Source organism: Epithele typhae (genome assembly GCF_022376455.1).
Source record: "Epithele typhae strain CBS 203.58 chromosome Unknown BXZ73scaffold_39, whole genome shotgun sequence".
NCBI classification, from domain to species: Eukaryota; Fungi; Basidiomycota; class Agaricomycetes; order Polyporales; family Epitheliaceae; genus Epithele; species Epithele typhae.
Window position 1 is genome coordinate 72,764 of NW_025954230.1, and position 26,446 is coordinate 99,209.

The 26,446-nt window shown below is 60.8% G+C and overlaps 11 protein-coding genes across 11 annotated transcripts; 6 read left to right on the forward strand and 5 right to left on the reverse strand.

Annotated features, from left to right (window-relative positions):
- Positions 1-543: 543 nt before the first annotated feature.
- BXZ73DRAFT_91100 (mRNA triphosphatase CET1) lies at positions 544-2,065 on the forward strand (the record flags this gene model as incomplete). The annotated part of the gene is made up of 5 exons (XM_048025864.1): positions 544-886; positions 938-987; positions 1,045-1,309; positions 1,547-1,684; positions 1,899-2,065. The coding sequence occupies 5 exons, from the start codon at positions 544-546 to the stop codon at positions 2,063-2,065; spliced, it is 963 nt and encodes a 320-aa protein (XP_047875879.1).
- A 672-nt stretch (positions 2,066-2,737) lies between these two features.
- BXZ73DRAFT_103244 (uncharacterized protein) lies at positions 2,738-3,212 on the reverse strand (the record flags this gene model as incomplete). The annotated part of the gene is made up of 2 exons (XM_048015516.1): positions 2,738-3,119; positions 3,181-3,212. 2 exons carry the CDS (start codon positions 3,210-3,212, stop codon positions 2,738-2,740), a joined length of 414 nt encoding a protein of 137 aa, XP_047875880.1.
- A 588-nt stretch (positions 3,213-3,800) lies between these two features.
- BXZ73DRAFT_79025 (uncharacterized protein) lies at positions 3,801-4,270 on the reverse strand (the record flags this gene model as incomplete). The annotated part of the gene is made up of 2 exons (XM_048022993.1): positions 3,801-4,182; positions 4,242-4,270. 2 exons carry the CDS (start codon positions 4,268-4,270, stop codon positions 3,801-3,803), a joined length of 411 nt encoding a protein of 136 aa, XP_047875881.1.
- Positions 4,271-6,170: 1,900 nt separating this feature from the next.
- BXZ73DRAFT_103246 (uncharacterized protein) lies at positions 6,171-8,107 on the forward strand (the record flags this gene model as incomplete). The annotated part of the gene is made up of 5 exons (XM_048015517.1): positions 6,171-6,224; positions 6,285-6,553; positions 6,630-7,132; positions 7,201-7,388; positions 7,442-8,107. 5 exons carry the CDS (start codon positions 6,171-6,173, stop codon positions 8,105-8,107), a joined length of 1,680 nt encoding a protein of 559 aa, XP_047875882.1.
- Positions 8,108-8,666: 559 nt separating this feature from the next.
- On the forward strand, positions 8,667-10,216 carry BXZ73DRAFT_79027 (uncharacterized protein; the record flags this gene model as incomplete). Its single annotated transcript, XM_048022994.1, has 5 exons — positions 8,667-8,695; positions 8,755-9,132; positions 9,231-9,401; positions 9,540-9,590; positions 9,835-10,216. The coding sequence occupies 5 exons, from the start codon at positions 8,667-8,669 to the stop codon at positions 10,214-10,216; spliced, it is 1,011 nt and encodes a 336-aa protein (XP_047875883.1).
- Positions 10,217-10,698: 482 nt separating this feature from the next.
- Positions 10,699-12,000, reverse strand: BXZ73DRAFT_103249 (mitochondrial K+-H+ exchange-related-domain-containing protein; the record flags this gene model as incomplete). Its single annotated transcript, XM_048015518.1, has 5 exons — positions 10,699-10,997; positions 11,061-11,120; positions 11,196-11,340; positions 11,422-11,628; positions 11,782-12,000. The coding sequence occupies 5 exons, from the start codon at positions 11,998-12,000 to the stop codon at positions 10,699-10,701; spliced, it is 930 nt and encodes a 309-aa protein (XP_047875884.1).
- A 397-nt stretch (positions 12,001-12,397) lies between these two features.
- On the forward strand, positions 12,398-13,116 carry BXZ73DRAFT_91102 (uncharacterized protein; the record flags this gene model as incomplete). Its single annotated transcript, XM_048025865.1, has 2 exons — positions 12,398-12,819; positions 12,849-13,116. 2 exons carry the CDS (start codon positions 12,398-12,400, stop codon positions 13,114-13,116), a joined length of 690 nt encoding a protein of 229 aa, XP_047875885.1.
- Positions 13,117-13,774: 658 nt separating this feature from the next.
- On the forward strand, positions 13,775-14,287 carry BXZ73DRAFT_79029 (uncharacterized protein; the record flags this gene model as incomplete). Its single annotated transcript, XM_048022995.1, has 1 exon — positions 13,775-14,287. One exon carries the CDS (start codon positions 13,775-13,777, stop codon positions 14,285-14,287), a length of 513 nt encoding a protein of 170 aa, XP_047875886.1.
- A 1,209-nt stretch (positions 14,288-15,496) lies between these two features.
- Positions 15,497-15,988, reverse strand: BXZ73DRAFT_103251 (uncharacterized protein; the record flags this gene model as incomplete). The annotated part of the gene is made up of 1 exon (XM_048015519.1): positions 15,497-15,988. One exon carries the CDS (start codon positions 15,986-15,988, stop codon positions 15,497-15,499), a length of 492 nt encoding a protein of 163 aa, XP_047875887.1.
- A 5,672-nt stretch (positions 15,989-21,660) lies between these two features.
- BXZ73DRAFT_91103 (uncharacterized protein) lies at positions 21,661-22,584 on the forward strand (the record flags this gene model as incomplete). Its single annotated transcript, XM_048025866.1, has 3 exons — positions 21,661-21,804; positions 21,980-21,994; positions 22,093-22,584. The coding sequence occupies 3 exons, from the start codon at positions 21,661-21,663 to the stop codon at positions 22,582-22,584; spliced, it is 651 nt and encodes a 216-aa protein (XP_047875888.1).
- Positions 22,585-23,564: 980 nt separating this feature from the next.
- BXZ73DRAFT_79032 (uncharacterized protein) lies at positions 23,565-24,831 on the reverse strand (the record flags this gene model as incomplete). The annotated part of the gene is made up of 5 exons (XM_048022996.1): positions 23,565-23,885; positions 23,936-24,106; positions 24,157-24,336; positions 24,395-24,453; positions 24,513-24,831. The coding sequence occupies 5 exons, from the start codon at positions 24,829-24,831 to the stop codon at positions 23,565-23,567; spliced, it is 1,050 nt and encodes a 349-aa protein (XP_047875889.1).
- Between the last annotated feature and the right edge of the window lie 1,615 nt (positions 24,832-26,446).

Sequence of the window (26,446 nt, forward strand, 5' to 3'; positions counted from 1 at the left end):
CTTCGGCTTCACTATCGTTCATGGTGTCTGTAAAACAAAGGTTGAGATGGGCAAGACTTCACTACTAGAAGGCCTAGACACACACAGTGGCCACATCGTGTGCGGTGCTTCGCGTTTGAATACCCGCGATTGGACAGACGTTGCATGGTACGCTCCCCTACTCACCAAGCAGCTCCTCGTGAGCACGATTTGCCGGGGCACCTCCACTCGGGCTTGGACAGGCTGGAGGTACTGCCTACGCCTGCAGCTCTAGCCCTTGACGGCAATGCTTTTGTCGGAACCATCAACTGGTCAACGAGACGGGTGGCTGGCGACATTCACGGCTGACTGACGCTCTCAGCGCGGTTGCCCGTTGTTTGACGATGCGTATCAGTCGACAGTCGATGTCTGACAGTGAGGAAGAAGAGGATGCCAGTGAGGCGCGGTCCACATCCGGCACGTGGGCGCTACTTGCACCTCTCTGTCCTCCGCCCTCGACTCGCCGCCGTACCCAGTCTCTGCTTTGTCCTCCCCTGCGGCCGCTACCCCACTGCGATAGGCTGCATGGACGACCAAGACCTCTTCGACTCAGACCCCGACCGTGACGCTCACACCGTCGACCGACCGGCTAAGCGCGCCCGCTATTCCTCGCCCTCTTCGTCCGCAATGCACAACGGAAACCGGTCCTCACGTTCTCCTGGCGGCCCCCTGCCCCTTCTGTCGCCCTCGATCATTGGTGTCGAGCCACTCGACGAGTTCATTCGCGAAATCGCCGACTTCATTCACTACACCATCAGCACTCGCCCTCCAGACGCGGGCGGGGCGGTCGAGGTCGAGGCCAAGATTGGAGTTTTGAAGGACCGGAGCTCGGGTCAGAGGATACAGCTCCCTGTGCTTGTAGAAACAAGTCCGTCTTTCTCTCCTCCGAGCCTCCTCAGTCCCCTGACCACGCAGCCAGTCCTCCAGCCGAATGGTCTGGACATGCGCTTCGAGTCCAACATGACAGGTGTACGTCCTCTCCTCCTCCCCTCTGTATCCTCCCGCCCATCCCCTCGCGCCCGACAGCGCCAACACCAACACTTCAACAAGCTCCTCAACCAGCTCAAGCTCGACCAGCCCGCGCTCGAGATCTCGTACGAGCACCTCCACCTCCTCGACAACTTCTTCGCCCCTGAGGGCGGCGGTCGCGGCGAAAAAATCCGCGTCACGCGCGACGAAAAGACGGGCCAGGTTCGCGCCTGCGTCCGCAAAGTCCGTCTCGCCGACCTGAACATCTTCTGCCCCAAGCGCGCCGTCGACTGGCGCGTCAGTGTCAACCTCGAAATCCCCGGTGCGTCTCTCCCTCGCCCGCTCTACCTTCCCCTCTCTCCACTCGTCCTTTCCTGCTCCAATTATCGCGCCCCGCCCGCTGTCTGTCACCTGTCGCCGCAGCGCGCTCTGCACGCGCCTCATCTCCCTCGAAGCCTATATGCGGGCACGTGCCGAGCGCGACGTGCGCGCGCAGCCCTCTTTGGTCGCGCGCTTCACGAAGGCTTCACCGCTCTCTCGTTCTCAACGCCCCCCGCAGTGCCGCCGCCAATAGGGACGCCGAGCCATTCCCGGCGGAAGGACCGGATGAGCTACACGCACCAAGAGTTCGTCGTCGACCTCACCCAGGTCACCGCAACCGCCGGGCCTGGCTCCAAGGTGCGCCGCGTTCCGCCCCGTGCCCACGTACCGCTTCTCCCGCCTCCTTCCGTCCCCCCTTCTCTCCCCCTCTTCTCCGTTTAATATCCCCGCGGATTCCTGCGACTTCCCGGACCCGCAGCCCGTTCCTAAATTTCTGCTCGTCCTTCCCCGCCGACCGCTCATCTGACTGTCCTCCCGGCGCTGACTGCAACCGCCCCCGCGGACAGGCGGAGATCCTCCACGAGCTCGAGCTCGACTCCGGGACTCGGACTACCTGCTCTCCTCCGCGGCGAAGCGCGGCGACCCCGCGCTCTCCAAGGAGGAACAGGGCGCGTTCGACGACCTGATCCACGCGTTCGTCAACAACGCCCGCATCCTCTGTCGGAACGCGCCGAACGACGGGCCCGCGCCACGGTAGCGCGCGGCGGGCGTAGAGAGGAGGCGTTCCGTATGTTATTTTTGCTGTCGCTATCTGTATTCTCCACCTTGGAATATTCCAACGCGATGGTCCCTGTTCACAGTCGGTTGGGCGGGGGTCCACTTCCGATGAGGTTTAGAATGTGGTCAGACTCCGATTTGGATCGGGCGGTGGAGTGGTGCGGTGCTGCGCGGCGGACACCATGTGGCCCTAGACACCACGAGCTCTATACCCCCCGCGCAGACTAGGTAACCCTGCGCACAGAATTACTGCCTGGCCAGGTCTCTTGAGCAGGCGAGGTCGTGCGCCGCGGCCTTGCGTCCCGAGCTTATGGCGCCACTGTCCGAGTCGTTCCTTTGATGTTTTAAAACAGGGTAAGACTCCGCTACTTGGCTTGCAGGTCACAACCCCAAACCATGGGACGCGCCCTGGCGCCCGACGACGTTCACATATCGGCCTTCATCCACTTGGGGCCTTCCTTGAGCCCCAACAGCCTTTCGAAGTCTCGGAGGGACCCGCGCCACGGACGGAGGACCTTCACGGGCCGCTCCGCGCCCCGTACTTGCGTCCAGTCCGGGCGAGGATCCATCGATCTGAGCGTCCGAGGTGCGTATGTTGAGCGAGGGAAAGGAACGCCAGCGAAACCAAGGACGCACCGTGGCTCGACAACGTTCACCACTCGGCCTTCATCCACTTGGGGCCTTCCTTGAGCCCCAACAGCCTTTCGAAATCCCGGAGGGAGCCGCGCCACGGACGGAAGTCCTTCAAGGGCCGCTCCGCACCCCCGTACTTGCGTGTAATCCGGGCGAAGACCACGTGTAGGTCGCCATCCGGGTTCGCGTCGTACAGATCCTGGAGGTGGGCCCAGGCGACGCGGAGCACTATGGATGCAAAACCGGCGTCTTGGCCAGCTGTCTTGACAACCTCCTGTGGCATGTATACGGTGCTTTCGGATTTGGCGAAGCGTCGGATGTCGGCGGCGGTGACGAGGTAGCTGTAGACGCCGTATTCGTTCGTGAGCTCGTCCGGGATGGGCGGGATGTCGCCGCAGACGCTACAAAACAGGCAAATGTGTAAGTTGACGAGATGGAAGGATTGATCACTACCCGACGCACGCTTTACGACACGGCTCTTCCAGGTTGTTCATGGCGGTCCTGAGCAAGAGCTGGCCAGTGGCACTGCCGCGCGCCTGACTCAGCTTTTCGTACCTGCCACGGAGGCTCAACACAGGCCGCTCAGGTTCCCCGTACTTGGGACGAGTATTGTAGGAGGATGCACTGTCTAGACGTACTAGTACACTTCGTCGTGGTCGTCATTGTCTAGACTCCACGGCGCTTTGGATATAAGTAGGACGCTACAGAGTTGAACGACTGACTCATGCCAGCGCCGATGTGTGTTTATGAGTAGAACGACACGAACTATCCATGCAGGATTATCGATGGCATTGCATCACTACAAAAGACTGCTCGTAACTGACAAATCACCCCCAGTGCCAGGGCAGGCACTCAGAGTTGTGGAGGTGCCCTCGAACCGAAGCGGTAACACGGGCCCAAGATGAGGTAGACTCCAGTACTTGGCTTCCATTTCACAGCTCCGTCCGCGATCGAAAAGCTCCGGGCGAGAGACTCCCGCCGCACTATGTGAGTCGCTGTGAGACCGAGCATCCTAGATGCGTATGTTGAGCGAGGGAAAGGAACACCAGCGAAACCAAGGACGCACCGTGGCTCGGCAACCTTCACCGATCGGCCTTCATCCACTTGGGGCCTTCCTTGAGCCCCAACAGCCTTTCAAACTCCCGGAGGGACCCGCTTCGCTGACGGAGGTCCTCCACGGGACGCTCCGCACCCCCGTGCTTGCGCCTCGTCCGGGCGAGGATCACGTGTTGGTCGCCGTCCGGGTTCGAGCTGTAGAGATCCTGGAGGTGGACCCAGGTGACGCGGAGCACTATGGCAGCCAAGCCGGCTTTGAGCGCAGCCGTCTTGATAACACCCCGTGGCATGAATATCTGGTTTTCGGATTTGGTGAAATAGTGAAGGTGGGCGGGGGTGACGAGGTAGCCGTAGACGGCGTGTTCGTTGGTGAGCTCGTCCGGGATGGGCGGGATGTCGCCGCAGACGCTATGATTCAAGCGAGAGTGTAAGTGGACGAACGAGAAGGATGCACCATATGAACCCACGCTTTGCGCTGCTGCTCTTTCTCGCCCATGGCGGTCTGGAGCAAGAGTTCCGAGGTGGCGCAGCCACACGCTTGAGACGTTGAAGCTGGTGGTACTTACGCGCGCCTTGAAGCGGAGTTGCAATGGACAAGGCAGTCGCATTGGATTGTCGTGTCGGGCTTGACGAGCGCACAAGGCGTGGGTTCCTACACCAATTACGCGTGCATGCAGGTGGCAGCTCGTGCTAAAAAGCTTTTGCAATATTGATGGATGCGGTGCGTGGTAAATTGAGTATGTGACAGCCTCAAGCACGCTCTCACACTCTCGCGCCTTTCATCCACCTGGAACCCTCCGTGAGCCCTAAAAGCCTCTCGAACTCCTGGAGGGAGTCGCGCCACGGACGGGGGCCCTGCACTAGCAGCTCGGCGCCCCCATACATGCGCCGAACGGTCTGGGCCAAGACAACTGCCACGCCTTGCGGCAAGTACAACGTTGGGCGGTGAAGTTGGAGCGTGAAGCGAGTCGAGCACGTTGGGACCTGCGCAATTGAGAGATTAGGAGGTAAGCCCAAGCCGTTTCCCTTGTAGGGTCGGCGGGACAACGTCGGGAGCGATCGCAGTCATTCCTACTCCCTCATCGTGCCCAGGACACCAATCCATGCTCTCATAGGCCACCTCCTGCCTCGTGTGCAAGAGCACCCTCCTAGATGGCCCTGGTCTCTGCTCTCGAGATCACACGTGGGCCACGGGCTGATGTCCCTCCGTGTCCTCATTCGCGCACACCAGCGTCGAGACGCGAGACTGGAGCGACATCAGATTCGCGAACAAACCGCACGTCGGGCACCCGTTTTACACAGCGACACGGTCTGCGGCCCGGCCCAGAGCCGGCTTTCCAGGGCCGCGTTTGCGGGCGTTGAGATCTCTGCGTCGTCCGACGAGTCGACGACACATGCGGGTGATGGATGTGTCCCACCGACACGCCTTCTAGCCCCCCTCGAGGCATCGCGGACTCGGAGTGCGAATTTGTCGACGCGGCGCGCGCGCGCAGCGGCCGAGGACAGGTGCGAGTGGCGGCTAGAAGCACGAGTCCGTGCTCACACACCAAGCAAGTACTTACACGCAAGGCCCCCGCCGTTACCGCCGTACGCCACCATGCTAGCGACTGGTATTTGACGGCACAGTTGAGACGGAGCGCGGTCTGGATGTGGCGGGTCTCGTCGTCGCCTGGTGCTGGACCAGGCGCAACGTTGGCGTCGCTTGCCCTCCCGCAGGAGCGGGAGACGGTCGCACGTCACCCCCTGGCGGGGTTCAGCGTACGATGGTATGTTGGTCGGATCTGGCCGCTCGAGATACGGAACTTAGAGGATGTGGGCGTGTGCGAGTCGAAGCGGGAGCCGAGTGGTGGGCGACTGCGGGGGGTGGCGTATGCGGGGGCGGCTCGACCGTCGAGGGGGGGGCGACGGTGAGCTTACGTCGTGAGCGGGGGCTAGAAGACGACTATCGGGAGCGGGGTCGCTGGACGGGCACGGGAGGACGACGGCGGCCGGGGCACGACAGGGCCATGTGGGCGCGCGGGGGTGACGGACAAAAATACAGGCCCGGGAAAGCGGGAATGGACATTGGGGGGATGAGGAGACGTTCGAGTGGAAGGAGAGTGTGTGGGCGTGCGATCCCGAGGGCGGCGCGTGTGGTGTCGGCGTTGGTCGTCTAGGCGCGCGAGGGTGGGCGGAGAGCACATCCGACCCGCGCGGGGGACGAGGCGGGGAGAGTGCGCGGCGGGCAGGCGGAGATCTGCGGGGCAGGAGATCGGCCAGCCCGCGGTGCTCAAGTTGAGCCCGTGCTGGGCGCCGAGTCTCCGTGCTCGCTCCCCCGGCGCCCGCCCTTGTGCTCGCCCCTCCGCCGTCGCCGTCGCCGTGTCCGCCCCGACGTCGTCCCCGACGGGCACGCGCAGATGGCCTCCTTCCACGCCCGGTCCTCCCACGCCCCCTCCCACCACCGACCCAGCGTCCGTCCGATCCCTCCCTCTTCCCTCCCCCGCACATCGCTCACCCTCCCTCTCCCTCAGCCGGTCGACCTCCCCGGGCCCATGCCCCTCCTCTTCTCCTTCCCTCCTATGGCTGCCATCCACTCCCTCCCCCCAGAGCTCATCCGCTCCATCTTCGAGCTCTCCGTCTACTCCCAGCCCGACCCAGACCACCGCCTCCACTCCCAGCACACCGCCGAGGTCACCATCTCCCACGTCTGCCACCAATGGCGCCAGATAGCCCTCGACAACCCCCTCCTCTGGACCCAGATCCACTTTCGCACAAAGGCCCACTACGAACGCGCGGACAAGTATCTCGCCCGCTCCTCCAGAAACTCGCGTAACGCACATCTCCTCCTCGATGTCTTTGTCGACACCTGCTCCGAGGACGCCATCCAAAAGCATCCGACCTCCTCTTCCGCGACGACTTCCTCCCGTCTTCAACGTCGTCCTCCCTTACATCCGCCTCTGGCGCGAGCTCCATCTCAAAGTCGCCGACCTCCCCTGCAAGCAGAAGGCCCGCGAGGTTCTCTCCACATGCGGCGTCGCCCCCAACCTCCGCACCCTCCAGCTCTGGCACGTCCAGGACTGGCAGACCCCCGAACGTCTCTTCAACCACATCGGCCCCGCCCCCGTCGTCGTCTTCGGTGGTGAGCTCCCCTCTCTCAAGCACATCATCCTCCAGGGCGTCAACCTCCCCTGGCACTCGTCCCCCTTCCTCCGCGGCCTCACCTCCGTCGAGTTCGCCCTCCACTCCGACAACGTCCGCATGCCGTTCTCCCTCTGGCGCGACATGCTCCGCCAGTCCCCCCCCTCCAACGCCTTTCCCTCCACTACTCTGGCCCCCGCGCCCACGCCCAGGACTCTCTCCCCTCCGACGGCATTGACTGGTGGGGCGCCGACCTCCCAGATCCCACCACCCCACTTCCCCCTAACGCCACACTCCCACCCGCCGCAGACCCGGTCCAGCTCCCCGCCCTGGCCGAGGTCGACCTCCACGACCTCGACCCCCACTACCTTGTCTCCCTCTTCCGCACCATCCACGCCCCCAACGTCCGCTCGCTCTCCCTCGAGATGGCGATCGACGACGACGACGACGAGACGGACGAGGACGCGCCCGACTACGCCCCCTTCCTCCACTACCTCGTCGCGCCCCCGCCCGCCCCCGGCGCCGCCCCAGGCTCGCGCGTGCCCCCAAGTTCCCGCGCCTTGCCCACCTCGCCATCGCCTCCCTGCCGTGCTCGACCGACAGCTGGCGCGCCTTCCTCTGCAGCGCGCGCGAGCTCACCTCGCTCGCCGCCGACTTCACGCGCATCCGCGACGGCGCATTCGAGGTCCTCTTCGAGTCCGTGTCCGCGCCTGGTGGGGCCGACGAGGACAAGGACGACAAGGACAAGGGCAAGGCGCACGCCGAAGAAGCGCCGGATCCCGCGCCGACGACAGAAGAGCCGATCCTCCCGCACCTCCGCACCGCGCACATCTCCGGGCTCGAGTGCGAGGAGCTCGTGCGGCTCGCGGACCACCGGCGCGCGGCGGGCTGCCCCATCGGCCGGTGGGAGGTCAATATCGGTTACAAGGACGACAACCCGGCGGGCTGGGCCGCGTTTGCGGCCGCGCTCGATGCGGAGAGCGAGAAGGCGCGCGCGGCGGCGGAGGCGGCGGAGTGCGGGAAGGGCGCGGATGGTAGGGTGAGGGAGCCGTGGCGGTGGGACGAGCCTGCGGAGCGGCTGGTGTGGGTCGAGGACGATGAGGATGGCGAGGGCGATGGCATGGGGAGCGATGAGGACGAGGACGAGGAGGAGGAGGAAGGAGCTGATGGAGTGGATGACGAGGAAGACGAGGACGGGGAGGAGGATGAGAGTTAGAAGCTCTGCGTAGGTCGTCTCCGTTCGCCGCTGGCGCGTCCGTGGTGCGTGCACGGACAACGAACCCGCGCCGTCAGTCGCCTCCGTATCTGCGAAAAGCGGCTGCTTTCTGAGATCTGAGGCCTGCGCCAGCGGTCTCACACATTTCCATCTTCCCCCGCATCCACACGCACAAGTTGAACCTGCTCCGCGCAGGCCCTACCCCAACTCACATCCTACGTCTGTCACACACCATACAGGTCTCCATCTCATCCCACGTTCCCCGTCTCGCGCCACCTCATCTGTACAAGTTCATCTTCACGCACAACCTATCCTGTCTTCTGGTCCTGGTCTTACCTCTGTTGTCTCTCTACATCGTTCAATACCCCCGGCACAAGTAAGCGCGTGGACCAACGCAGTCTGTCTTTGATTAAGCACGGATACTTCGGTAGGCGTCCATATTAGCCGCGCTTTTCTTCATCGTGCGCTCGTCGAGCCCGACACAACAATCCATAAGTTCGGCTGCCTTGTCTATGAGAACTCGCGTGGCAGTGCCACCCATCTTCGACTCCAAGCCGCCATGGACAAGAAAGAGCAGCAGCGCAGGGCGTACGTTTGTATGGTGCATCGTTCGCATTCGTCCCCTCACACTCTTGCTTACATTGTAGCGTCTGCGGCGACATCCCGCCCATCCCGGACGAGCTCACGAACGAACACGCCGTCTACGGCTACCTCGTCACCTCCGCCGACGCCCACCGCTCCAACAAATCCGACAGCCCCATATACATGCTGCAGTCCTACATCAAGAACGTCGCCTCCGAAGCTGGCTTGGCTTCCCTAGTGCTCCGAGTCACCTGGGCCCACCTCCAAGATCTCTACGACTCGAACCTGTACGGGGACCAACACGTGATCCTCGCCCGGACTACACGCAAGTACGGGGGCGCAGAGCGGCCCGTGCAGGACCTCCGTCAGTGGCGCGGGTCCCTCCGGGAGTTCGAAAGGCTGCTGGGGCTCACGGAAGGCCCTAAGTGGATGCAGGCCGAGCGGTGAACGCGTTGTCGGGCCACGGTGCGCCGAGTCCTTGGTTTCGCCGGCGCTCCTTTCCCTCGCTCAACACACGCATCTAGGATGCTCGGTCTCACAGCGACTCACATAGTGCGGCGGAAGTCTCTCGCCCGGAGCTTTTCGATCGCGGACGGAGCTGTGACATGGAAGCCAAGTACTGGAGTCTACCTCATCTTGGGCCCGTGTTACCGGTTCGGTTCGAGGGCACCTCCGCAACTCTGAGTGCCTGCCCTGGCACTGAGGGCGATCTGTCAGTTACGAGCAGTCTTTTGTAGTGATGCAATGCTATCGGTAATCCTGCATGGATAGTTCGTGTCGTTCTACTCATAAACACACATCGGCGCTGGCATGAGTCAGTCGTTCAACTCTATACTAGCGTCCTACTTAGATCCAAAGCGCCATGGAGTCTAGACAACGACGACCACGACGAAGTGTACTAGTACGTCTAGACAGTGCATCCTCCTACAATACTCGTCCCAAGTACGGGGGACCTGAGCGGCCTGTGTTGAGCCTCCGACGTCCGTGGCAGGTACGAAAAACTGAGTCAGGCGCGCGGCAGTGCCACTGGCCAGCTCTTGCTCAGGACCGCCATGAACAACCTGGAAGAGCCGTGTCGTAAAGCGTGCGTCGGGTAGTGATCAATCCTTCCATCTCGTCAACTTACACATTTGCCTATTTTGTAGCGTCTGCGGCGACATCCCGCCCATCCCGGACGAGCTCACGAACGAATACGCCGTCTACGGCTACCTCATCACCTCCGCCAACATCCGACATTTCCGTAACCTTGAACTCAAAGACCCCATACACTTGCCACAGGCGCATGTCACGGCAGCCGGCACAAGGGCCGGTTTTTTCTTCATCCACGTCGTCCGGGTCCACACCCAGGATATCGACGACGCTAACCCATATGGCGACCTACACGTGGTCTTCGCCCAGATTAAACACAAATACGGGGGCGCCGAGCGGCCCGTTCGGGACTTCCGTCCGTGGTGCGGCTCCCTCCAGGAGTTCGAAAAGCTATTGGGGCTCGATGAAGGCCCCAAGTGGATGAAGGCCGAGTGGTGAAGGTTGTCGAGGCGCGGTGCGTCCCTGATTTCGCTGGCGTTCCCTTTCCTCGCTCAACATACGCACCTCGGACGCTCAGATTGATGGCGACTCGCTTCATGTGGCGACAGTCCCTCCCTGTCTGGAGCCTTCCGATCGTGGAGAAGGCGGAGACATGTGGGCCAATTAGCACTGGAGTCCACAGGTCTCATCTTGCATCCTAATTGAATCTGAATGCATATTTTCGTCTCAGTTCGAGGGCACCCAGCGCTAGCAATCCTGAACGCCTGTCCGGTACTGAGGACGATTAACAAATCATGAGCAGTCTTTTATAGTAATGCGATGTGAATCATCGTATGTTCGATTAAGCACTCTTGTGCTTCGTGTATGTAGGCGTACAAGCAAGCCGGCCCTTCGTCCGTCCGTCCGTCCGCTGTCCGCCTGCCTCGTCCATTACAACAAACGGTCACCAAACCGCACCGGTCCGCGCACGCACGAAGGAATCACGTCTTCGCGCCCGCCTCGCGCAACCGCGCCTGCTCGAGCGCGCGAAGCACGTCCGCTGTGAACGAGCTCCCGTCCGGGAGCTCGAGGGCTTTCTCGAGCTCCGGCACGGCCTCGGGCGTGAGCAGCAGCTCCGTCTCGCTTTCTCTTGCGCCGGGCGGGGGCCTGTCGTCTTCCGCCGCGGTGGGTATCCTGCGCGGGGCGTGCTTGGCGTAGACGACGTCGAGCGCGGTGGACGTCTGCGGGACGATGGCGCCTTGCCGGAGGAAGGCGGAGAGGTAGTCTGACGCCTTGTACGCTATCGGGGTAGGCATGAGCGACAAACAGCACCGGAGAGCGAGTACAGGTGCAATCGACGTACCTCGGTAATGGTGCCAGGACCTCCAAACACAGAAGAAGAATGGGAAGTTGGGGATGATGGCTGTTCGGCCGCATGCACCAGGGCGCGGTCAGCACACGGCGTGAGTGGGAAGCAGAAAGAAAGGCTGGAACGCACGTATGATAGCGAAGGGCGCGGTTAACGGCGCGACAGCGAGCCAGAACCAGAAGCCCTTCCTGTGTCTTGGGGCGCGCTTCGCGAGAAGCGCCTCCAGATGTGGGACCGGTGTCGAGCACGCCGACGGCGGGTACACGAGTGGAATCTAATGACCATGGGGAAGGGCAACGTGCACACCGAGCGGGGAGCGGGGAGCGGGCTGTCGCGTTAACGGATTGACACGCACCGAGGGCGAGGATTGGTCGCTCACCGTGACCGCCGCGCTCGCGGGCGCACCCTCATCAACCTTCTCCTTCGCCTTATCGACCTTTTCTTTGCGGTGCGGGACATAGTCTGAGAGCTTGGGGCCGATGGAAGGGTCGACGGACTTGAGCGCGAGCTCCTCGAACTCGAGGCGGTCGACGAGCCGCTCGCCGTACAGAAACGCTCTCCGCTGCAGGGTCGGAGGTGAGCGTCATGCGGCAATGAAACCGCGACTTCGCAGGTAAAAATCTCGGGCGCTTCATTGTCGCGTCCGAGCTCGAGACCGAGAAGAGGGGAAGCGGGCGGACGGAGGAGGAGGGCGGCATGGGAAACGGAAACGGACCTTCCAGTTGCCTTCGGGTGCCTTCCCAAGCCCCGCCCAGAGGTCTGTCGCCTTGGTGGTGATCCAGGGCAGCCAGGAGTTCGTAGCGCGTGTGTCGGGCGGGGTGACAAAGTGGTAGTAGGTCAGTTGCTCGCGCGCGGAAGAGGCGGGGGTGAGCGGAAGCGCGACGATGCGGAGGGCGCGCGTGCCGGCGCGGGCGACTCGAGTGGCCGCGACCATCGTGCGCAAGACCTGTTCCTGCAGGAAGGCCGCCAAAGGGGAGCGGCAAGAGGAGGTCGAGGGGGGAAGGGAAAGGAGGAGGAGGAGGAGGAAGACCGTTACGGACGTCGTCCTGACCGTTGACGGTACGCGACCCAACGGCACTTCCCGTCGCTTCCACGGGGCCGGCGCCGTCGCCGTCGTCGTTTTGATCTGGACGAGCGGACCCCCTTCATTAGGAGCACTTGCAAGCCATCTAGCTACACCCCGGTCTCTTGAAGCTTGACGGTCGTGGTTGTATGCGCTGATTGCCAGGACCATGCAAAATCCTGGGTATTCGCACGTGATCGCCACTGGGAAATCCTGACCTGCAAGCAGCGATATCTGCGAGCCTGTCGCCGGCTCCCTCCAGCCCACCATGTCTATCTCGGAGCGCGTCTACATCGCATGGGTACGAGTCCCTCTGCCTGATTTATACGCGCATACACCCTCTCATCTACCTTCCAGCCTCCAGATCCCGCCTCAGAGCCGACCTCCACCCTCGTCCTCACCGCGCACAACAAGCAGTTCGTTGACCTCCGATTCCTCACCCCTCTCTCCCCACTGTTCCTCTCCCTCCCTCGACTGGGGAACCGGGGGTCGTTCCATCGGCACCGCCGACCACGGCATCTGGACGCACGACATCGACTCTCGCACCGCCCACCCGCATGACGACGCCCCCGACGAGGGCGACAATGCGCCGCACCCGACCCTCCCCGGCGTGATTCTTGAGAAAGGCCGGATGCTCCACCCGGCGAGCGGCGAGGTGCGCGCGTACGAGGAGGCGTGGCGCAGCTCGACGTGCTCCCCGTCGGGGCGACGCGGACGAGCGTGGTGCTGGGACAGGGCTGGACGGCGCGGATCGGGAGAGGGGGAGCGAAGGGCATGGTCGTCCGGGTCGGTCAGTCCTGCCAAGGTATCGTGCGCATCGGGGATGTCGTGTGCGCGGAACGGTGGGCGTGGTCGGAGGAGCACGCATGGACACGGACCGTGCGCGTGGGGAGCTTCGCCTTCCCGTGCGACTCGACCTGGTCCGACGGGCTGCGTGAGGGAGACGTAATCGTTCGCAATGGGGTGTCCTGGCGGTGCAGGCCTTGAAGCAATGGTGACCACTATTGTGAGTAGATCGAGTAGATTACAGTCCCGCACGCTGTTTGTGGTCTTGTGTGTATGAATGGCGTTACTTGCCGGCATCCCTGCGGAGGATCGCGACCCCAATATGGCTTGAACACGAGTCCGAGTCTACGCAGCTCGGAGACGTTTCAGCTGCGGATCAATTAGCCTACGATCACCTCGGACAGTGGCACTCGTGGGTCAGCTCGCGCAGTTGACGTTGATGTCCGGTCCGCAGCAACATCTTTCGTTTGCTCACCGCCAATATTTCAACGTTCGAGCACAATACAGGGTGAGTGTCATAGTTGATACTTATCCTGTATGAGCTGAACAAACTGCTTTCGTTCACGTAGTGGTATCGCCGACCAGGACGCCCCACATGGCACTCAACGCCGTGATCGTTAAGGTGGCGGTGCCTCAACTGCGTGCACAGCAGTCTTCTTGACATCCGCAGTGCATCCAAGGCACAAAGCGTCCATCGGTGGTGCAACGTGTAATCAGTGCTATCTCCTCTTATATGGGTCTGACTCGCCACTCGATAGCTTTCACCTTCCTTTTCCTCACAACTCGTTCTCAGTGAGTCTTCCGGATTCCTGTCTCCGCCCCTCTGCCTCTAACGTTCGCCGCCCCCCTAGTAGTTGTAATGTCTACCGCCAGCTCCGACTTCAAGTCTCCCATCGACGAGAGCAACCTCCTCCCACATCCCGCCTCCACGCACCCCCAACTCCCCGAGTACACCCCGCTCCCCACTTCCCCCTCGCTCGCAGGCACCGGCTCCCCCGCGCACTCCGTCCTCTTCGGCGCACCCCAGGTCCTCGAGTCCGGCACAGACGCCGAGCCGCGCTGCGCCGAGCCGCTCATGATCGTCAAGCTCCTCTGGACCGGCCTGCTCGCGCTCCTCCTGCCGCCCGCGCTCCTCGGTGCGCTCGCGCTCGCGAGCGTCGGCGCGATGCTCTTCGGCATCGGGAAGCTCCTCGAGGGCTCCGGGCTCGCCATCGCCTTCGCCCCGCGCTGGGCGTGGCATAAACGGCGTCCGCGAGGCAGCCGGAAACTTCCTGCTCTGGGCGGGGGGGCCCATGCGTGGATCGCGCGGACAGGACGTCGAGGCGGGACAGGTGGCGGGGCCGATCGCTTTGTGATCGAAGCGGGGACTTAACGGGGACGGGTTAGACATGTTGCGTTCTGGCAGGACGGATTATTGGGGGCTTGTGGTCACGATTTGTAGTTGCCGTTGCGAGGTCAATTGTACGTTCCTGTTCCAGACAGGGAGAACCGGCTGGGTGGGTGGTGGTGGCCGGCCGCAAACCGGAGTTGCTTGTAACTTCGAGCGCCTATTCGTCACTCTCACTGCATGCTCGCCATTCAACCTTTCGACGGTAATACGCGACAAGTTACGAAGCTGACGAGCGTACATTTTCGTCGGGTAAATGTGTACATCGATGCTCACAGCATATCCTCGTGATCGACAGGGTCGCCCTGGATAGTACGACCCTCGTGAACATAGTACGGACAAAGCACGAGGTACGGTTGTGAATTTTGGGCCGTCTGACATCTCATTTTTAGCCCCCAGCATTCAGACCACTGTCATCCCCACTGAGGACGTGCCAAATTCCGGCTCTAGTGCATTCAGAGTGGTATACTTGGGTTCCGTGTAGCGCACTATTTCATATTGTCAAGGCAATAACTTGAATCCCATGGGGTTGAGGCCGGCGTCCAACGCGTTTGCATTCGGAGCCAGTGCGCGCCGCAGCGATCTTCACCCCGTTGTCCCTGCACGTACCAACTATCATAGTAATGGTCGGCCTCTCCCAGGCGACCCCCCTCCTGCTATCCTAGGACGCCGCCCAGGCGCAGGACGTCTTCCAGACGCGGGACCCCCGGAATACAGTGCTGCAGCGCACCCCGAAGACCCCGCCACCCAAACCCCCACGAACCCCTCTTCTCTTCTGGCATCTCGCTCGAGTCCTCCGAGGTGCTCGCGATCATCCACCTCATCACCGCCGGACTCGTCGCGCTTGTGCTTCCCGTGACGCTCATCTTCTACATCGCGATCGCCGGCGTGGGCGTGATGCTCTGCGGGCTCGGGTGGCTGCTCGATGGCCTCGGTTGCGCGCTCGTGTACGTGCCCCACCGTGTGTGGACACTCAGCGACTCCAAGCGCACGTCGCGCGCCGGCTCGAGGTCGTTGCCGCGGCGACGTCAGGGATGAAGACGGAGGCATGGCGCCCGTCGCCGCCGCCAATGGATGTACTGTAAATACTACGGATTGGAACACTGTAGATACTAGATTCGCCACAGGCGCGTCCACCGCGAACAGCGACCCGTCCCTTCACCCACATCCCAGTCCACGACCCATCCAAAAACCTCACAGCGCAATCGGCGGGCCCCCTCCCGCGCCCCGCTCCACCTCTCCCGGATCCGCGCACCCTACGACCGTCACGCCCGCCATCCTCGCCACGGTCTGCGCCCGCGTCCGCATCTTCCCCTTCACCCTCTCGCCCACGACCCGCGCCGCGGTCTCGCACCCGAACGACATCGCGCGCCCCGTGCCCTCGAGCACCTTCCCGAGCCCGAAGACCATCGCGCCCGCGGCCGCGACCGCAAGGACGCCGACGAGCAGCGGGGGCCCGACGAGCGTCGCGACGCCGACGCGGAGCAGCTTGACGATCGTGCGGGGCTCGCTGTGGGGCTCGGGCTGGCCGCCCGCGCCCGGGGCGTGGGCGGTGTCCGGCAGGTAGGTGAGGACGGACTCGGCCGGCGAGGCGGGGACCGCAGTGTAGCCTGGGAGCGCGGGGTGCGGCGCGGCGGGCGCGGAGGAGGGGAGGGGTGCTTTGATGTCGGCGGGGTAGTCGGCCATAGTCCGAACCTGAACGTTTGAATGGTCGAGCTACGGAGAGCGATGAGAGAGAGATCGCGCCGAGTAGTATGCAGAGGATGCTTACTGTGTGCGTGAGGAAACCAACTGCTATTTGAGACTGAGGGCGACTGCAGCTCAGAGAGCCCCCTCATATACCACGCAGCGAGGCCACTGCGCTTTCAGCTTTCAGGTCTGCCGTGCAGGTGATGTGCTTCGCTCGGTGAGAACAACACGCAAGCACTCGGGGATCCAACACGTACCGATTGACATCTGTCAACTGCGCAAAAGATAATGTTGCTGTGCGCGCAGTTTGTGAGCGGCAGCATTGGTCTCTGGAACAGATGACCCGTTTTCCTCAGCGGGCACGAAGAGTGACCATCAAATACACGCGCACAAGAGTCCTACTGCGATCTTCGTAGCCGAAGCACTCAGCTGCGCGAATGCCACCTGACATCCGGGCGGCATTGGGCGCCGATGACTCCGCCCATCCACCTCTTACCTCCGATTACATCAAACCTCCCGCCAATCTCTTGCTCATACCTATGTCGCGGGGTGGGCACCGTGCTTCCCAGATCCTCCCGCACCAGTCAAAGTGGACTAGCTGAACACCATCACCCGCAGTGAGCACGTACGTTGGCGTCGCGCAAGTCTCCGAGCCCGAGCCTCAGCTAGGCATACAGCCGTCGAGACAATGTCGACGTAGACCTGTCGAGCTCTCCATGGGCTGTGCGCAGGGCGCAATAAAGTCGCACAGTGTGGAAGATCCGGCACGGAGCATCGGCTCAAACAGGGAGACGTCAAGAAGCGGTTGGATGATGATGTGATCGGCAAACGCGGCGCCTAGCACTTGATCTTGAATACTCGTGCCTGTTCAGGCAAAGAGTAGTGCGTGGCAGCACCACGTACGCCTTCTATACGTCCGTCGCCTGGGGTGAAGACCGTTGGATCGACGCAGCTACTATATCGCCGGTGTGCAGTGGCGCACCTCCGAGAGCGGCTTGTTGATGTGCATTCCGCGCACACCGCAGGGTCAGCGCCGTTCCCATCCTCATCGGGAGTTCGGCTGAGGTGGGTCGAGAGGCGTGTATGCCTTCTTTCGGAGGCCCCCAGAGACGCGCCCGCGAGCTGAGCACCTGTCCCTCACGGGATATCAGTTTCCCAGACTCGAGTGATCCGGGGGGCCGTGCCGAGTCTCCTTGACTCAAAATCCCACCCACCCCCAACTATTAGTTAAACTACAGGGTGCTTTCCTTACAGGGAAGTATTCGACGCCTCTACTAAGTATGGCATATGTCCAGTCTCCCCCCGTATGTTTTCCCCGCCCGGCCCCGTGATGTCCCGAGTCCCGACCCCTCCGCCATCAGAGCCCCGCCCCTCCTACGTCATTTCCCGCGCCGGCGCCGCGCGCTCTGCCGACTGCCGCCCCATCACTGCCCCGGCATGCCTGGACACCGGCGCCCCATGCCCCACCACCCGTGCTCGTCGTCCCCAACAGCGAGCTCGCTGTCCCTACACCCTGCCTCCCGCTCCCCTCCGTTTCCCTCCGTTCTTTTTGCAATCTACTTGTATTTCAAATGCGCACCTAATGACACACAATGCAATAGCTACACTTGCCTGAGTGTGCCTGCACTGAGCCCATATACCCCCCAAAATGCGTGCAATATAGGAACATATACAAGCATTCAATTGATCGGCCAAGTTCTTCAACATATAGTTGTAGATGAGAGCTGCTCTAGTATAAAATCGCAGGTGGATAGCTAGAGGGGTGCAGGTATGATGTCATATGTTATTTCAGAATGACATACTTCACAGTGACATGGTATATACATGTGTCGTCTTATATACACCCAGGATCGTACCTAGAGATCATTAAGAGCGCATTGAAAGAAGAAGCAAGTGAATAGATGATGTTTTGGTGAAGATGTGATATGTGTTCAGAAGGGGGTATTGCATTGAAAATGCGGCCTTCATATGTTCTTGTGCAGACCTCTGATCACTTTACATCTTGTTGCATTACGTTCATATGTATGTGGAGAGCTCAGATCGTCAGTTTGGTGCTTATCGGTGAAGGATTGAACACAGGCCATGGTATGTCATTATTCTATGACATAGAGTATAGCGATATGACATGTGCTCCGATTATTATTATGAAAAGCGGAATAAGACGGGGTGTTCTTCTGCTCAACGATGCAGAAGGAATCTCGAGAAACGATCGAGTAGTCGCTGAGATATGTCAGGTGAGGTTAGAGTGTGCAATGTGCTGTAGGTGGTTCAAGGGCGTTCTTTGTGCAACCTGCCGTTCTAGACCCATCTGACATATCTCAGCGACTACTCGATCGTTTCTCGAGATTCCTTCTGCATCGTTGAGCAGAAGAACACCCCGTCTTATTCCGCTTTTCATAATAATAATCGGAGCACATGTCATATCGCTATACTCTATGTCATAGAATAATGACATACCATGGCCTGTGTTCAATCCTTCACCGATAAGCACCAAACTGACGATCTGAGCTCTCCACATACATATGAACGTAATGCAACAAGATGTAAAGTGATCAGAGGTCTGCACAAGAACATATGAAGGCCGCATTTTCAATGCAATACCCCCTTCTGAACACATATCACATCTTCACCAAAACATCATCTATTCACTTGCTTCTTCTTTCAATGCGCTCTTAATGATCTCTAGGTACGATCCTGGGTGTATATAAGACGACACATGTATATACCATGTCACTGTGAAGTATGTCATTCTGAAATAACATATGACATCATACCTGCACCCCTCTAGCTATCCACCTGCGATTTTATACTAGAGCAGCTCTCATCTACAACTATATGTTGAAGAACTTGGCCGATCAATTGAATGCTTGTATATGTTCCTATATTGCACGCATTTTGGGGGGTATATGGGCTCAGTGCAGGCACACTCAGGCAAGTGTAGCTATTGCATTGTGTGTCATTAGGTGCGCATTTGAAATACAAGTAGATTGCAAAAAGAACGGAGGGAAACGGAGGGGAGCGGGAGGCAGGGTGTAGGGACAGCGAGCTCGCTGTTGGGGACGACGAGCACGGGTGGTGGGGCATGGGGCGCCGGTGTCCAGGCATGCCGGGGCAGTGATGGGGCGGCAGTCGGCAGAGCGCGCGGCGCCGGCGCGGGAAATGACGTAGGAGGGGCGGGGCTCTGATGGCGGAGGGGTCGGGACTCGGGACATCACGGGGCCGGGCGGGGAAAACATACGGGGGGAGACTGGACATATGCCATACTTAGTAGAGGCGTCGAATACTTCCCTGTAAGGAAAGCACCCTGTAGTTTAACTAATAGTTGGGGGTGGGTGGGATTTTGAGTCAAGGAGACTCGGCACGGCCCCCGGATCACTCGAGTCTGGGAAACTGATATCCCGTGAGGGACAGGTGGAGCTGAGATCGGCAGCTATGTCCAAATCCCGAGGGACGGCATGATAGATAAGGATCGGAGGTGGAAAGTTCCGGGGGCGGTAGTCCAGGATGGTCCTTATTCTAGCTGAGACTAAAACGGTCGGTTTGAGCGGCGGTGGATTGTGATTGGTCTTAAGCTTGGCAGCGTGCGGCCGATTTTTCTCGTCCCGATATCGTATGAGGAGATTCTGGTAGCGCGGAAGAAAAGGAAAAGACTGACAGGCTATCGAAGGGGAGTCAGAGGTCGGTACCGGTGTGACTAGCAAGAAGTATGAAAAGTATGTGGGGATAACGGGGGTCTGTGGCATGTACTCATGACCGCGAGAAGGAAGCGTTTTGGGACGATCTTACAATACTCGCATCCTGAATGAACAAGTGTGGGCCGTGGCCACCGCGCATGAATTCTCCATGTTTAACAGCGGGTGCTCCCCGAACGCAGAGTCCCCGAAGGGGCACCGATTGGTTCTTGAACGCACAAGGCCCTGACACAACAGGGGGCACAGACCCACTTTAATATTTCCGGTCCGCCATAAAGCTCGGATGCGGTGACAGGTTCATTAGCGAGGGAAAGAGGGAGATTATTTCAAGAGGCGTTGTTGGAGACCATCACGGTTAGAGTCAAGACAGAGCTGAGAGAGTCTTGGAGTGCGGAGTTCAGCCGACGGGTGTTCGTATTATGTAAGCAGAGTGCCGGAAGCCGGCCCGCTAACCGCCACGGAGTGCTGCTCGACGGAGCTCCTTCCTCGATTCGTTCACCTCCATTCTCGACGTACCCACCTTGCGCCCACAAACATCTGACACCATGCCTCCCGCCGACACAAACACCGCACCTGATCCTGCTGGCGTTTCGGCCCTCGCTGTCCGCGGCGTAGCGGAATCGGGCGGTCCTTCACCGGTGCGCAGAACGCGCAAGCACGCTTCATGGTCGTGGAGGGACGAGTGAACGAGGGGGGAGGGCGGGGTGTCGCCTGCGAACTCGTTTGGAACGATGGATGGCCTAGGTGAGTGCCTCGCTCGCTGCTGGTCGATCAACCGTCCCGCTTCGTGTGCTGTGCCGCGAATCGGGAAGTTGGTTGTGCGCGGGGTCGGGATGGCTCCCGGGTGGAGGATGACATGGATTGTGCGCATATATGCACTGGTATGAGCTTACCGTGAATGATGAATGGCCACGTTGATCCGAAGTTCGAACCCGAACGGTCGTCGTGTGCATTCATATCCGCATACACCACCCAAGTACGCCGGCGATGGGTGCTGTAGCGCGTAATCTCGGAAGAACCTGCAGCGCTGCTCCGCTGGTAGCGGACGGGACTGAGTCTGCGCCGGGTGCTATCGAAGTTGGTTGGACAACGGGCGCAAGCTAGTCGTATCGCATCTCGCATCGACATCTCCGCCTGCCAGTTTGAATGAGAGCGCGCGCGCACTATGCAGACCTCGGATCTGCGTCGCCCGCCAGGTGACGGGGAGACGGTTCGCCTGGGTACGGGACGAGGGTTGGTCGTGCGTCATCGGCAGTCACGAGCGATCGGAGGTGGGAAAAGAGGCGCGGACGGGTGCGAACGCCGGCCGTCCAACCCCGCGCAACTCCGCGGGGGCGGGGCCAGGCGCCGAAGACGGCGGAGGACGGCGAGTGGTCGAGGCGGGCGAGCCATGTTGGGACCCGAGGTCGCGACTGGCGCGCAGAGCCCAGACGGAGGGAGACGGACGGGCGAAGTCGAAGCACGCGGCCCTCGCGCGCTGACGTCCGCCCAACCTCGCCCACCGTCCGCTCTCGCCTGCGCGCGGTGGCCAATCGACTGTCGGGGAAGACGGCCAAAGGACGGCCCTCGGAGTCGCGCGCTTGGCGGCAGGCGACGAGCACGCCCGTTCTCCGCGGCGGCCTCTTCCGCGGATCGGGCCCCAGTCCGAGGCCCACGCGTACGCCTCCTCCCGACGCACATCCTCCCCTGGCCCCTCCAATGCCCCCGGTCGCAGTCCGCGCGCAGGCAGGAGGGTCCCGTCCCAACGGCTGCTCTCAGCTCCAGCTCGCAACAGGCACCGGTTCTCGTCCTCGTCCCACGCCCGGCTCCCAATCTGCACTCCCTCAATCTCCTCCGTCCCGCCCCTCGGTCACCGCCCTTTGGCATCCAAGCACTCAATCCCTCCTTCTCGAATTCTCCTCCCACCCCCTCCATATAACGTTCCCCGTCCCCCATCCTCCCTCTCTCAGCCCCTCTCCCTCCCCCCGCGACGCCACCATGTCTCTCATCCGCGCTCCCCTCGTCCTTCTCCACGCCGTCCTCTACCAGCTCGCCAGCACCCCGCCCAACAAGACCCCCTCCACCGCCCGCATCGACTCCTCCGAATCCCCCTTCATCCGCATCGCCCCTCTCATCTTCAAGGTACCTTTCTCTCTCTTTCTTTCGCCCACTCCCGAGCCCGCTCCAGCTCGCTCTCGCCTTTTCGTGACCCTTCACATGCCGGCCACCGGCCCTCTTCTTTTCTTCTTCCTCCCCGGCTCCCACTCCCACGCCCGCTCCTCTTCCAACTTTGACTGATCTCCGTCTCTCATCCCAGATCCAGCAGCCCCTTGTCTGGCTCTGCACCCTCGCAGACATCCTGCTCATCCTCGCACAGCACCTCCCCCGCTCTGCCCTCTCCACCGCCCTCCCTGCCCTCCTTTGCCCGAGCTCCTCCCCACCTCTCATTTCGCCATCCGCTCCACACCCGCCTTCCTCGCCGGCCTCTCCCTCGTTACCGCCGGCACCCTCCTCCGCCTCACCTGCTACCGCTACCTCGGCGCCCTCTTCACCTTCGACCTCACCCTCCTCCCCAAGCACACCCTCATCACCCGCGGGCCCTACTCCGTCGTCCGCCACCCCGCCTACCTAGGCTCCATCCTCGTCTTCCTCGGCCTCGGCCTCGCCGACCTCTCCCCCGGCGGCTGGGTCGCCGAGTGCGTCTCCGCCGGCGACCACGCCTCCCCCTCGCTCCTCGGTCCCGCCGTCGGCCCGCGCCTCGCCACCAGCTGGGCGCTCTTCGCGGTCTGGTTCGCGTGGTGGCTCGCGGTCGGCGTCCGGCGCGCGCGCATGGAGGACGCGACGCTCCGCAAGGAGTTTGGCCGCGAGTGGGACGTGTACGCGCGCCGCGTCCGCTCCTGGTTCGTCCCCGGCCTGCTCTGAGCGCGTGCGCGGCGATAGGGGCTTGTGCGGCCGTCGATCGCGGCGGCGCGCGGCGGACGCAGGGAAGAGAAGGCTCGAGACGAAGGGGCGAAGACGGTGGAGATGAAGCCTGCGGCGCGTGGCCGGCGCGCATCCCACATTGACGCTGCTGCTGCCATATCGGTCAGGCGGCCGAATCGTCCGCACGCCCCGGGTGCTCCGCGGACGCGGTCGCTGCGCAGGGCGTCGCGCTCTTGCGTTCATATTTGTCTCGTAATCGCAGCGTGTGCAGGCGCTGCGTCTATATAGGGGGGCATGTACGAATAGTAGTCTCTGCCGCATTTCTCTAATCCTGTCGATCGTAGATATTGGCACCAGCATCAGAGTCTTATTTGCAGACCATATCATCATCATGGCAGAGACAGTGCTGTTTACAATTCACGCGTGCCACGTGTGAGAGTCAACAAAGGCCAGATCGAATGAGATCTCTGCCAACCTGCCAAGGGTCCCGGTCTCGCTCTACGTACTTTTACACGCACCCAGCGAACCCCGTCCTGCCTCCACCCTCGCCTCGACTCGACACTGCCACTCCCACGCGCACACAAGCCACCACTATTAGCGCAACACCTGATTCGAAGCCCGCCCACGTCGTCCTTCCAGGCCTCAAGCCACGGCGACCGTCTGCGGTACGCCGCTGTTCATCGAGTGCCGCGCACGCTTCTCTTCCATCTCTTCCAGCCGCCGTGCCTCTTCCTCCGCCAGCTTCGCCTGCACCGCGTGCCGCGGCGGGACGCGGTTTGATCGACCTCAAGCGCGCGGAGCGTGTCGCGCTCCACGACGCTGAACTCCCCGGGGTCCGATGTAATATCACAACGTTGGATCCGATGAGCCATATGTACGGTACGGTAAAACAGAGGAGACACTGCTCCGATATATGGAAAGACACGAACGTAATGCGTCGAGCATGGGAAGGTGGCAGCGTCGGGCGTAACGTATGCGCACTACAACGGATCGACCAGGCGGGACAGTTCGTCAAAGAGGACGTCCGCCGAACTGCCGTCCTGCGCAAGAACATGGCGCGACTCGGAATCGCCGAATACCGAGTCCACGGGAAACTCGATCGCACCCACCAGGCGCACGACTTTGCAGCAAGTCGCGTGGAGCGCGAGGAAGTCCGGATCAGGCAAGTCCATGCCGCCCTCCTCAGGAGGCAGGATCCCCGGAATCCCGAGATCTTCGCGCACTTTGAACGTCACTTGAGCGGGCAACTCAAACCCCTTTCGAAATTCTGGTGGATGCGTTTTCACGTCGTAGGTGTGTGGCTGTCCGTGAGCGTTAGCATGCAACGGTGCACTGAGTGCAGCAGACTAACCTCGTCAGTCTTCTCAAACCAAAGGCGTAAGCCATACATGATCGCTTGAGCGTTTGAAGAGAGGGTCAGGAGGTTGCTCGGACGGTGACAGTTTCCCCCCTTCGTCTCAATCCACTCATGAGAATAACCAAACCGTCGCAAGACCGACCGGAAGCCTTTCGCCAAGCTAATCTGCAGGCAGGGTCAGTGTTCGTCTCAGATAGGGATGTGACATATCGCACCTTTGCCTGGGGATCATCAGCGAGCGTGAAGCGGCCGAGGGACACGGGTATGATATGTGCACAACAGGTGATATTGAGCCAAAAGTCAGGACCGGACGGGAATTTACCGGGGTAGCGTATGAATGTATCTGTATCGTACTTTTCGGTCAGCATGCACCGATATCCGTCCCGGACGAGTGCCTTCCCGTGTATGGTGAGTGATGTGACCCATACACATCAATCAATGCAAGATACATACAGGATTCTCTACTCCAGGGTTATTTTGCAGGGTATCGATGAGGCATTTGGCGGATAAGACTGGAGGAGTGATCGATGAGCAGGACGTTGAGGCGGTACACGTAGTAGAAGGCGCTCACAATGCTGGATATAGTGGTCGTAGTAGAACTGCCCAAGCGCAACGAGCCTCTCATACGATCCTTGACAACCCTCAATCTCCACTGATAGGCAAATACGGGCCTTCTCGTTGACAGGGTTGGCGAGGAAGCCAGCAACAATGCGAATATTGCGTCGCGCGTTTGAGATTTTCTTGCGGTTTGGACCTTCATCCTGGATAGCCTTCGTTTCCCCTGGGATGATGTAGCGGAGATAGAGGTTCAGTGGCTGTTCAGGCATTGTGGCCAGCGGGGTGTCGTCTGCAGGCAGGGGCAAGGGGGGGAGGGGAGTATCTAGAAACATGATGGGCGGAGGGAACGGACAAGAGGCAAGAGGGGCCACCAAGCCATAACCGCCACCGACCCTCCAACACCGTGCTCACCGGAATGCATGCACTGCTTGAGACAGCCTGCACCCCAGAGCAGGTGGCTGCGTGCAAAAGGAGTTTGGCCGTGAGTGGGACGCGTGCGCGCGCCGCGGACTCCGCTACTGGTTCGCCCCCGGCATGCTCTGAGCGCATGGGCGGCGATAGGGGCTTGAGACGAAGAAGCGGAGACGGTGGAGATCATGAAGCCTGAGGCCTGAGGAGGAGGAGGAGGAGGAGGAGGAGGCGGAATATGTGCGGCGGCGCTTGGCGGGTGCGCATCCCACGTTGACGCTCCTGTATACTATCACTCCCGGGGTGTTTGGACAGGCAAGCGCCGACCACGAAAGTTCGATGCACCCCCGTCTCCCTCTACGTCCGATAACAATGAAATTTAAGGTACGAGTCGAGAATGTGTTCTTTACACTATTCCGAGAGTTTTATGTCGAACCGAAAAGCCTTGCGTGAGCGGCCGTCGATTTACTTCGTCCACCCTAGTGTTTGGACATTCCTCCGAGAGCGGTCACGTTCGGGGTCACAATGCCGTGCGCTGCCGACTCAAGCCCCGCTCGGTTGGCGCCGGGGAGACGCGGGCTGCCCACTCGCCGTGATTTGCGGTAGTGCGTCGGAGTTTCAACTTATGGGCAGCAGGCGCTTTCTGTCACTCGTCTGTCACCCTCCTCAGAGACCCTCGTCTTGGACTCAGCTTCCACACCCACAAATTGTCTCGGAGAAATTTCATACATACTTTAAATAGCCTCGAAACACATCGTGTAGAATATCAGAGCTTTTGCTCTTGAATTTGTGTGAGCCGAGAGGCATCAAGGTATGCTGAAATGCCACTCACCGCACCGGAGTTTGCAGATCGGAACGACATCTCCACAGAAACACACAAAACTCGATGTATAGGTAACTGAGAAGCAGTACTATCTGTGTGTAGTATCTTGTGATTATCGGTGCAAGGACGGGGCGGGGACGGGGCGCCCTTCGCGTTTGTCCAATCACTAGGGGCTGTCCAATCACCCCGGGAGTGATAGTACTGCTATATCGGTCAGGCAACCGAATCGTCCGTACGCCCTGGTGTGTGAATCATAGTAATTTCTGCCGCATTTCTCTCATTTTGTCGCTCGCAGATATTGGCACCAGTATCAGTTTATTTTGCAGGTCATATCGTTAAGAAAGGCCTAGGCTCACTGAATGACTCTCCCAGATGCTAACAACAATGAGATCTTGAAGAACAGAAGCCGGAAGAGTTGAAAGAGTTCTTTCTAACGTCATGACGGGGGTCGTACCACGACGTTTTCCAGCATATCAAGACGTCTGCAGATGTCTTCCAACCTGCCAAGGGTCCCAGTCTCTTTCTACGTGTTCATACCGGTACCCGCGCGCAGTACAGAAGACGCACAACCTTAAGCTACCGATATTCGGATTCGTACACAGCCGATCCCATATGTCCGCCGCCCTCTCGACTCGACTCGGCACTGCCGCCCCCACGCACACACAAGCCACCACGAGCGCGGCACCCGTTTCAACCCCTCCGGGTCGTTCCTCCAG